The sequence below is a fragment of the Rhipicephalus microplus genome, chromosome 1, assembly GCF_043290135.1.
Source record: "Rhipicephalus microplus isolate Deutch F79 chromosome 1, USDA_Rmic, whole genome shotgun sequence".
Lineage (NCBI taxonomy): Eukaryota > Metazoa > Arthropoda > Arachnida > Ixodida > Ixodidae > Rhipicephalus > Rhipicephalus microplus.
The window spans coordinates 12,196,949-12,209,038 of NC_134700.1; the positions used below are offsets into that span (position 1 = coordinate 12,196,949).

The 12,090-nt window shown below is 45.7% G+C and overlaps 1 protein-coding gene across 11 annotated transcripts in view; it reads left to right on the top strand.

The window, feature by feature from the left end:
- The window catches only part of LOC119178176 (tRNA-queuosine alpha-mannosyltransferase), a 263,027-nt gene that overhangs the window by 144,891 nt on the left and 106,046 nt on the right, over positions 1 to 12,090 (top strand). For 6 of the 11 annotated variants that reach the window (XR_012893892.1, XM_075887161.1, XM_075887218.1 and 3 more), the window contains exon 5: positions 10,638 to 10,855. The exons of the other annotated variants lie outside the window; for them this stretch is intronic. Coding sequence is in view for 5 of the 6 variants with exons in the window: in XM_075887161.1 (XP_075743276.1) it covers positions 10,638 to 10,855 (218 nt within the window). In the remaining variant the exon portion in view is untranslated. The remainder of the gene's footprint in view (positions 1 to 10,637; positions 10,856 to 12,090) is intronic. 11 annotated transcript variants of the gene reach the window in all.

Below are 12,090 nucleotides of genomic sequence, written 5' to 3' on the forward strand. Positions count from 1 at the left end.
CAGGCTGCTCTACCTAAAGAGTACAGGGTGACGGACTGAAACGAGTTCAGGAAGAGCCGGAAAGCTGATGAGACCGAATATGCCACGTTACAGAAACTCTTTTCTCGACTCACGGAGGATGAGCTCCTCGCCACCAAGACTGTCCAAACTGACTTACAGGTGGATACGATGGACTCACGTTTTGCGCATTTATTGAAGGCTAAAAAATCGCTGGTTGAGAGATTGCGCACACAAAAGCTAAATAGAAGGCCCCGCAAATGCATAGCTCTCCTCAATAAAGATATTGAAGAATATTGTCAGGAGCTTTCTTGGCAGCAGTAGAACGAGTTTGCTCAAAAGTAGATGGGCAGATGCGCACCGGAGGTAAATGAAACCTGTTGAAGGTACTACTCGATCAGACAAAACCAGAGGTTGGCAATCGACCGCTTAGTTCAAGCACAGCGGAGCAGTGGAGTCACCGACACCACTTTACTCAAGGATTTGGCGGAGAGATACCTTCCACTTGGTCCCTCCGGGGACTGGGATTACCCGGTGTACCAGGGAAGGCTGCTCGAGGAAATCGACTCGCCCTTTACGAACCTTCAGATCGAAGTGGTGCTTCATGTGCTTCATGTGCCCCTGGTCCAGACGGCGTTACAAACAGGTTGCTGCGCAGTCTCAATGGAAAGTCAATCGCTAAGTTAACCGAGGAAGTCAATATCCTCTGGGCAGAACGTCGCGTACCTGAGGCCTGGCGTACCACCTCAGTAATACTCATTCCCAAGCCGAGCAACGTACTCGCCATGGAGAACCTCTGTCCCATTTCCCTCAAATCTTGCGTGCGGAAGGTGATGGAGCATGCGGTACACAACAGAGTAACTCGGTATATTGAGGATAAAGAGCTCTTTCCGTACAACATGGTAGGTTTCTGGCCGGGTCTCTCTACTCAGGATGTGATGCTGCTAATTAAGAGGCAAATTTTTGACCGACACAACCGAGATGTTTGAGGAATATTGGCCCTTGATCTCGCCAAGGCCTTCGATACGATTTCACATCAGTTTATACTGGAGCAGGTAGAGTGCATGAGATTAGGTCCCAAGTTTCATGCGTATGTTCGCGCCTTCCTCAGGGACCGCAAAGCCACCATGAAGATATCGGACGCCTTCATCCTAGGTGTGAGGGGCATGCCGCAGGGAGCAGTAATTTCACCATTTTTGTTCAACATAGCCATGAAAGGCCTCTCGGAGCGCCTCTCCACTATAGCCAATACCAACTATGCCTTATATGCCGACGACATTACAGTCTGGTGCATGGGTGGTTCGGATGCTGAAGTAGAGGAGGCGCTCCAATCTACTTTGTCAATCACAGAACGTTTTCTGCAGGGTACAGGGCTCCAGCTATACGCCTCTAAATTGGAGTTGCTTCTATATTGACCAGTTCGACCCGGAAGAAGAAATGAGTCACCGCTTGATCAGGTGCAGATCCACACAGGATGGGCAATCGATTCCAAGAGTCAATTGTATTCGGGTGCTAGGCTTCCTTATTGAATCTAACGGCAGAAATTTGCAGGTTTTGGCTCGCATCAGCTCCGAAACGGAAAACATGCTCAGACTAATATTGAGGGTTTGAAGCCGCAGGAGAGGGCTGAGGGAGAGCGATCTTCTTCGGCTCTTCTATGCATTCCTGATGAGCCACATTAATTACGTGGCATCCTCGCTAAATTAGTCTAAACACGAGGAAGATGAACTTGACACTTTAATGCGTAAAAGCATCAAAAGGGTACTCGGGCTACTTATGAGCACCAGCACGGACCGGCTCAAGAGTCTGGGCATGCACAACACCCTCACGAAGGTGACTGAGGCACAAACACTAGCTCAGGTCGCGCGACTCTCCTCCACGAAAGCTGGGGAGCGTCTCCTACAGTTTCTGGGATATCATCCTACAGCAGGGGAGGGACAGATCTTATCACAAATCATAAAGGGCATGTACGAGGTGGCACCCTTTCCGCATAATGTTCATCCACAGTAAAATGTTGGCCGGCGAAAGACACGGGTCAAGTCTCTCCTTGATTTCGTGGCTAAGTCCACGGGCAGTGTAGTTTTCGTTGATGTGGCGCAGTACGGCCGCTCCAATCGTTTTGCTGCTGTGGTCGTTGATCATCGCGGTGGCGTACTCAACTCAGCTTCCGTGAGGAAAGCGTCTGCCTCCATAGCAGAGCAGGCAGCGATAGCCTTGGCGATAACAGACCCTTCCGGTCCAGAGATATTTACCGACTCCAGGGCTCCCACCCCGGCCTTTGCCTCGGGGGTAATCTCTAGGAAGGCTGCCGCTATTTTAAATTCCAGGGGTGTAGTAGGCCACCACACAATCACCTGGTTTCCGGCCCACATGGGCTCAGAGGTGCACCGACTCTTCCCACCGCAAACGAATTTGCCCATAACCGTGCGCAAGAAATCACCTGCCGCGGTGGTCTGGGGGTGTACAGAGGTGGGTTCGCGGATAACTTTAAAGATCCACTTGGCACCTTTCACGAAGTGACGTTCCATTATCAGTTGTCTAGGCGGAGGTACCCGCTTCCGCATTCTACCCTCACTCGGCCGCAGTCGTCGGTTCTTCCAATGCTACAGGCAGGTTCATTCCCATCTCGTAGCACATTCAGCCACTTTGATGATGGCATAACTCCAGGATGCCCTAGTTGTGAGGCACATAACTGCACACTCGCTCACATGCTCTGGCAGTGCCCAGCGTTACATGGCGCAAAGTTCACCACAGAAGAAGACTCGGAGAGGGCTCTTAAAAGCACCAAACTCTCAGTCCAATGCTTGGCAGTCCAGGAGGCCTGCGAACAAGCAGAGAGCCACGGTCTTCCAGTCCCGGCGTGGACGCAGCCAGCAACTGCGGTGGACCCCCCTTAGGGGGTGTCTGACCAGTTCTCCAGGACCAAATAAAGTTCATTTCATTTCACTTACGCATCTTATGAGTGTATTCTTCCAGCTACTATACCCGATTCTACGGTTTCGCTCCCAATTTGTGCTTTCACTCTTACCAACGTGCCTAATGATGTTCTGGACGTCTTCTCGGATGCCATCGACTCTGAGCTCGCACCAACTCAGTGCCAAGAGATTATAAATCTTCTACTCCGTTTTCACTCATCATTCGATCGTGACCAGTAAGGCTTAGGCCGAACCTCTATGGTCGTTCACCGTATTGACACCGGTCAACAAGTCCCGCTAAGACAGCATCCGTACCGTGTGTCATCTGCTGAATGCCGTGTCATTGACGAACAAGTGGACGACAGATCCATCCGGTTCTGCGTTGACTACCGCCGACTAAACAAGATAACACACGAAGACGTATACCCTCTGCCGCGCATCGATTATGCTTTCGACTGCCTACAAGGAGTAGAGTTTTTTGTTAGATTTACGCTTCGCCTACTGGCAGGTGCCCATGGCAGAGGATGACCGCCCGAAGACAGCTTTTGTAACACCGAATGAACTATATGAATTCACCGTTATGCGCTTTGGCCTCTGCAATGCGCCTGCCACTTTCGAAGAGATGATGGATACCATCCTGCGAGGTATAAAATGGAAAACATGCCTCTGTTATTTGGAGGACATTGTGGTATTTTAAAACGACTTTTCAACCCACCTCAGCTGCCTCGAGCAAGTTCTTACGTGCCTTTCCACAGCGGGACTTCAACTTAACTTGAAGAAATGCCACTTCGGCGCTCGCAAGCTTGTAATCCTCGGCCATGTGGTTTCTAAAGACCACATTCTTTCGGACCCTACAAAACCTAATGCAGTCACGGCATTCCCAAAACCAACCACTATCAAAAAGCTCTGAAGCTTCAACGGCCTATGTTTGTACTTCCGATGCTACGTCCACAATTTCGCCACCATTATCGCCCCCTTGACCAATCTTCTTGCCGGAAGTTCTGATTTGTCAGCGTGGTCGCAGGCATGTGATGGGGCATTTCAGGAACTGTGACGGCTCCTCACTACGCCTCCCATACTTTTTTTATTTCGATCCGTCTGCTCCAACGGAGCTTCGTACGGACGCTAGTGGTGTCGGGCTAGGGGCCATATTGGCCCAACGCAAGGATGGCTTTGACGAGTTTTCGTTGCCTATGGCAGCCGCACCCTCAGTATAGCCAAAAAGAATTACAGTGTAACTGAAAAGGAGTGTCTTGCCATTATTTGGGCAATTGGAAAATTTCAGCCTTACTTATATGGACGTCCGTTTGATATTGTGACAGACCACCACGCGCTTTGCTGATTATCTTCACTAAAAGATCCTAATAGTCGGCTCATTCGTTGGACATTGTGGTTACAGGATTTCGATATCCATGTTATCTACCGTTTTGGCCGGAAGCATTTCAACGCCGATGCCCTGTCACGTTTTCCGTTGGCATCAGAGCCTGTCGGCTCGCCTATTTCCACCAGTGCTGCCTTGGCCATCAGCATTTCAGACATGCCTTCCGAGCAACGCAAAGACGCTTGGATTTCTTCCCTTTTATTTATTTATTTATTTATTTATTTATAGAGTACCTACATCGCCATATAGGCATTACGTAGGGGGGGGGGGGACAAAAAAACAGTCAGTACAAAGGACTTCGTAGCAAAATACATAAAAATAAAAATAAAAAAGAACCACCGCCACATTTATCAGAACATAATAATACATCACAAAATACATTTTCATACACACAGACCATACATAGTGCAAGAATTTCGCAGCATAAAAAAAACAAATCATTATTTGTTATGTTAACCAAGTCGTCACTTAAGCTGTTCCACTCTCTTATTGTTTTTGGAAAGAATGAGTGGAAAAAAAAGTATTGGATTTGCATTTGAAGGTAGATATCTTTTTGCTATTGTCACAGCGAGTGGATGTGTAGGGGGGTTGAACAAGGTAGCTATGCTGATTGATTCCTGTGTTAGAGTAATATATCTGGTGCAACAGTTTAAGCCGTAGTTTCTGTCTACGTACACGGAGCAGATACCATCCCAAAGTGGCCTTAATTTGTGAAATGCTGGCGTAGGGGCTTTAATTATTTAAAACAAACCTTGCCGCTTGGTTCTGAAGTTTTTCTATTTTATTTATAAGATAGTCTTGGTGGGGGTTCCATACTACACATGCATAATCAAGTATGGACCTGACCTGCAAAAAATATAAAGTTTCCTTGATTTTGCACGTCGCCTGTTTGAAATTCCTTCGAATAAAGTATAACACCCTACTAGCTTTTCCTATGGCCGTGTCAATGTGTTTGTTCCATTCAGTAAAATGAACACCGAAATACTTATAATCGCAGTGTGTGTTAATAAGTACGCCATAGATGTTATATTGATGAAATGATTTGGATATTTTCCTTGAGAAGCTTACACTGCAACACTTTTTAATGTTTAAATTCATTTTCCATTCTTTACACCAGTCGGCTATGTGATCTAGGTCGATTTGCAAAACGCAAGTATCAGATTCAGTCGTGATTTCTCTGTATATGATGCAGTCCTCAGCAAATAATTTTATGGATGATGTAATGTTTTCAACTATGTTGTTTATGTAGATTAGGAACAGTAAGGGTCCTAAAACGCTCCCTTGGGGAACGCTCGAAGTTATTGCTATGGACGAAGATTTGACATTATTTAAGCCAACGGACTGGGTTGTACCATTCGAATAATTACGTATCCAATTTTGAACCTCTTTATTTATGCCCAATGCAGCAAGCCTTACATCCAAGAGCTTATGGGACACAGTGTCAAATGCTTTTTGGAAATCAATAAAAACCGCGTCTACACGACTATTGTTATGAATAGCTTTGGATACGTAATGCTGAAATTCTATTAGTTGCGTGTTACAAGAATAACCTTTTCGAAAATCGTGCTGGGAGGGAGTAAAGAAAGCGCTGGAGTCAAGGAATTTAAATATATTAGTATATAAAATGTGTTCAAATATTTTGCAACATACCGATGTTAATGAGATCGGTCTGTAATTTTCTCTGAGTTTTTTATCTCCAGATTTGAAAACGGGTGTAATATTTGCTGTCTTCTAATCTTGGGGAATAAGACCAGTTTCGAGGGAGAGTTAATAGATGATACTTAAATATGGAGCAATAACGTCCTGACACTCTTTGAGAACTACTGGGGACAGTCCATCAGGTCCAATGGCTTTTGTTGCATCTAAGCGGCGTAATAATGAATCGACGCCACTAACATCAATTTGAATGTCTGGCATAATATTGCTCTGGGCGGCATTGTTTAGAAGCGATGCCTGCTCGTTAGTTTCATGCAAAAAAACTGATTGAAAATATTGATTAAAACATTCTGCCCTCTGGTAGTCTGACGTCACGGCTTTGCCGTCGACAGTTAAGGCTGGTATAGATATATCTTCTTTTTGGTTCTGTTTTACATACTTCCAGAATGCCTTTGTGTTTTCTTTTAAGTCTTTGCTTAATTTAACAAAGAAATAACCTTTCGCAGATTGAATTGTTACTTTTAATAAATTGTTTATTTCATCCAAGTGATTGTGGTTTACCAAACTAGGATTAGCTGAAAATATTTTATAAGCGCGTCTAGCTTTCCTGACAAGTTTGCGTATGTCTGCGTTAAACCAAGGTTTATGCGTTATCTTTTTACGCGAGTACCTACATGGAACATGACTTTCAACCAATCCAAACATTTTGTCACGAAATATTGACCACAGAGCCAACGGACAGCGTGCTTTTGACATATGCTGGAAAGTAGGAAAGAAATTTTCTAGTTCAGTTCTAATAGCAACATAATCTCCTCTGTCATAGCTGAACACTTTTCTTCGTGGAGCCTGAGATGTCCGTACACGCTGTACACTAAGCTCCGCGACAAAAACCCTGTGGTCGCTAATACCAGGGCACACGGTGATCCCTGATACTAAGTTTTGTTCATTGCAAAGCACCAAGTCTAAGATTGAGTTTTCTCGTGTAGGTTCCAGCACGTACTGTTGAAAGTCATACAATCCGTGCAATTCTTCAAACTCTGTGTAGATACGGGAACCGTCACCAATACCACATCCAGCACTCGATCTAAAATTCGGCAAGTTAAAATCTCCCCCAAGAAATACGTTGTTAGACATAACAGATAGCATATCAGACAGTAAACTGAACGACTCACTTCTGCCGGGTGGGCGATAGAATGTCCCGAACGCGACATTGTTTCCCTTGGGTAAATTCATGAGGCACCAGACAGATTCCGAGTCGTTTTCAAAAAAAGTTCAGTGCTTGGCAATGTATTTGATTTAAAAAAAAACACTCCCCCGCCATGCCCATGTCTATCTTTCCGATAGCCAGTAAAACCTGGCGGAAAGATTTCCACATTACACACAGAGTCATCCAGCCATGATTCAGTGCCCATTGCAATTTGGGGCTTAATGGTAGCTATCAAGAACATGGAGCTATCGACTTTATTTTTTATGCTGCGACAATTTACTAGTAGAACAGAAAGTCGTTCAGGCAGTGAGCGACCCTCTCTGTATTTTCGTTGAGGGAAACAGAATTTAGTGTAGGTCATTTGCCTCTATCCATTTGCGCATTCGCCCTCACTGGAACCGCCATCTGCGTGTCGCTATCACAGACAAAAGCTTGCCCATTGATAATCAGTTTATCATAACTCAGACATACACTGTTTTCTTTGCATTCTCTTTTATCTTTCACATAGTTCCACAGTTGTCGCCTTTTTTCTTGCACGGCCTGGCTGAAATCCTCCGAAATACTGTACGAAGTACCCTTTAGCTTGAAAGCATTTTTAAAGACAGTTTCTCTAGCCTTCCACTGCGAAAAGCACGCTACAATGGGCCAGTTCTTGGTTTCCTTAAAAGCCCCTATGCGGTGAGCCCGCTCAATCGATATGTCGTCGAGTTTCATTGCATCCTTGCATATTCCTTTAATTAAATTTTCTGACGTTTCCCAAGTCTCATTTCTTTCCATATCAGGCACACCAAAAAAAGAACAAGTTCTGTCTACTGGTTCTATTCTCTAACTCGTCCACTTTGGCCAATAATTTGTCTTCAATTTCTTCTACACGAGTGATGCGATTTTCCACAAGGTTTGTTTTCTGTATTAAATTCATTATTTTATATTCCAGTTCACTTTGTTTAGTTGTAATTTCTGTTAACTTCGCAAGCACATTTTCCTGGCCCGTTTGCATTTGTAGAAGAATCCTCTCGATGCTCGTTATTTGCTCACGCTCTGCCGCACTCATGGGTCTTGGATTTAACTCTACGTCTCCAGATAAATGTATCAAAAATTGAGAAAGTATCAAGCATCCATCGCAAAGCAAAAAGAGCACAGCATCAATAAAACACACGCTCACATGATTAACACAACATAAAAGTTGTCGCTTGTTAATGGGGCACGACATTCTTAAAAACATAGGATTGTTGGAGCGATAACATTTAGTTCCACCTAGGTAACTAACCTGGTACCTGGATAAGGGTGAGCATGGGCCGAGAAAAGTGTCGTGCCCCAGTTGTTGCAGGCCAGGTTGACCTTTTGTATGGCCACTACGCAGCAGAAACGGAAACGTTCCACAATGCGCAAAATTGGTCTCGGTGTGCCGGAGATCGCACGCAGGTTGCAGCAAATCATCCCGTGATCCATGGAAAACACGATCCGAGGACTGCAGATCAGTTGCGATAGATCCTGGTCAAGATTCGGTGACGCCGTGTTCCACCACCCCGGCGATATTCGCCGCAACAGCGAGAAATCCAAGCAGCACCTGGTACATGGATAAGGATGAGCATGGGCCGAGAAAAGTGTCATGCCCCCAACTTTCTCTCAAACGGGACGCCCGCTACAGTTTCCATGACGCTTCGTCGTCAAGCACAACACTTCGCTATTCGGGATAACCTGCTTTACCACCAAAACTACAGCTCAATCGGCCGTATGTGGTTGCTCGCCATTTTCCGACATCTGCACTCTGACATCTGCACCACGTTCCACGATGATCCGCAATGTGACCACGCTGGTGTGTTGAAAACATGCACTCGCTTGCAGCTACGGTACTACTGGCGTGGTGTGTACCGTATCATTCGCCGTTACATAAGGTCTTGCCTTACGTGCCAGTGATGCAAAATGCCCGCTCAAGATGCCACAGGTCCCTTGCAGCCGTTGCCATGTTCAACATGAGCTTTCGATTGTGTCGATATCGACCTTTATGGTCCGCTTTCCCATACTTCGAGTAGCAACCGCTGGGTAATTGTCGCTATCGACGACCTAATGCAGTATGCTGAAACAGCAGTGTTATCTTCTGCTACTGCAAAAGACGTTGCATGTTTTATACTCCAAAACCTAGTTTTAAGGCATGGAGCACCTCGGGAGTTAATAAGTGACCGCGGCCTCATTTTTGTCTCCGATGCCATTAAAGCGTTGTTGAGCAAGTGTCGCATCATACACTGCACTACCACAGCCTATCACCTGCGAACTAATGGGTTGACAGAGTGTTTTAATCGTACACTTGGAGATATGCTGGCCATGTACGCTTCATCCGACCAGCCAAATTGGGATAGTATACTGCCTTTTGGGACATACGCCTACAACACTGCAACGGAAAGCACCACTGGATTTCCGCATTTCTTCCTTCTTTATGGACGCAAGCCATCATCAACAATAGATACCATTCTTCCTTATCAACCGGACCCTTCAGAGTTGACATCCGTTTCACGAGCAGCAGCACACGCTGAAGAATGTCAAAAGCTTTCTCGTGCGTTCACGTCACACAACCAGACGCGCCAAAAACATCACCATGACGCGTCAACCACGCTTATGAGCTTTGCTCCAAACTCACTGGTGTGGCTATGAATTCCTTCTACTCCTCCAGAACTCTCCCACAAGCTTTCGTCCAGGTACCATGATTCCTATCGAGTTGTACGCCAAACATCCCCTGTTAACTACCTTGTCGAACTGCTGGATGCAACTCTGGACCAGCGCTGTCGGGGACAAAAAATCGTACACGTCTCTCGGCTCAAGCCATACTATGACTCTTCTGTGTACACCTGTCCTTAGGCCGGCAGAATGGCTCCCTCGTCGCCTGGGGATGATTGTAACGAGGGCAGTAGACATGGAGCTCGAGTAGAAAAAGAAGAAGAAGATCTGCTGTGATCGCAAGCTTGCATTCAGTTAGCCCTTGCACTAAATAAATCTCTCATTCGCCAAGTCAACTCCTGCTTGTTCAGCACTCCATTTCAATATATATATACTAAAAATGTTTTTTTCAGTGGGCCAAACGTACTTGGGAAGAAAGGAGCCACAGCTTAGCGGTTGTCTTAGCTTTATTTCCAACGGTTTCGTCCGATAGACCAGTCTTCATCAGCATTTACGTACAAGTGCCCTGAACAAGTGCCCAAACAACAAACCCCAACTAAGACCGGTCCCCTAGTCAAAACCGTTGAAAATAAAATTAGGACAACAGATAAGTTGTGTGTCTTCTCTCTCTCTCTCTTTATACATATATATATATATATATTTATATTTATATATTGTAAGCGCAATATTATTCACTGCATTCGACTTTCATCTTCCTCATTTGTGTACAATCATCATCACGGTAAACGCCGTCTTCGTTTGAAGCGTTAATCGGGTGATTCCACCTAATAAACGCCATCGCGACTCCAACGCTGCTACTGTCTTGCAGAGTGGTGGAGGCTGCTTTCGATCCCCAAGTCCTCTCTAGCGTCACGTTCACCTGGAGCTTCGTTTGGGTCGCCGCTTGCTCCACCCGTCTGCTGCCATGGCCCAAGAAATGCTGCCTGGTCCATCCAGCGTGCCTGCCCTACAAAGCATTCCTGCCTGGATTGTCAATGCCCGGCAGCGCAACCCCCCCCCCCTTCCTCATCTTCTCCAGTCTTTCAAGTGAGGACGTCGACGTATGGCTATAAGAATAACATGACCTGTGTTTACAACCAATGGGACGAACCTCAAAAAAACTTCGTCATGTCGCCTTCTATTTGTCTGATGTCATGAAAACGTGGTTTTAAATGCGAAGCATTTCTTAGCGAACTTCGGTGACATTGAGCGTATCTATCTGTCTATCTAGCCGCTTACGTTTGGGGGCTCTCGTGGTCACCCCGTTAACTTGACGTGAATCAAAATTAGCATAAGAGGGTAAGATGGTTTGACGAATATGACGCACTGGTCAGGACATGAATATAGTCACAATCTCGTTATGTACGTCGTCAAACACTTCCCACCAGACAGTGGCACATACCCATGGGCGGGTATGTGCCACTGATCTGCGGGTATGTGCCGCTGATCTGCAGGTATGTGCCGCAGGTGCTTGACACTTAGTATCTACTCAGGAATGATGAGAACACTTAGTCTATACTCAGGAATGACGAGAACACACATTGGCAATTTTAACGCGCGAGTGTTAAGAAACACCCGACATCGGTAGCGTCGACCCGATGAATGCAAAGAATATATGTCAGGGTTTCAGCTGAAATCGAACCCAAGCATTCTGCGTGGCAAAGAAGCATTCTACCACAGAGCTACGCCAGGTCTCGGAACTACTTTTCAAATAGACGCTAATCTTCATGAAACATCAATAGTAATTGCAGTGCTGCCTACGCAATTTCATAAACATTACATATGTACTCCTTTGATACAGCGGTCACTTCTGGTTACGTCAGATGTGGTTAGTTGTCGTGCGCTGAAGTTGATGTATGTAGCAGTGCCCAGGGCCAGTATGCTCGCGAGCATCAGCGCTTCATATCGGCTTCTGGTGTTGCTAATACACATGTTCAAGTTGACATCGTCGCACAAGTGCAAACAACTGGTGATATAAACATATGCAACTCTTCAACATATGTCTGTGCGTGCAACATTTGTACATATATTTACCGTCATTCTATTACGTGTCGCTCAATAAAAAAATTGTAACATGGTCACCTTCCAATCACATGCTTCACGTAACGTCGATTCCCAGGTACGTAGGATCTGCCGAATTTTTTTAATCATGAGAGCAGATTTTCGAATTGGCCTGCCTGCGCTCAACAAGTCCAGAGGATTTTTGGGAAATCAAAAATTTATCCCAAAGTGTGGAAATGAAAGTGTGACGGCTGTGCCCAACATCCCGGCGAGACGTACAC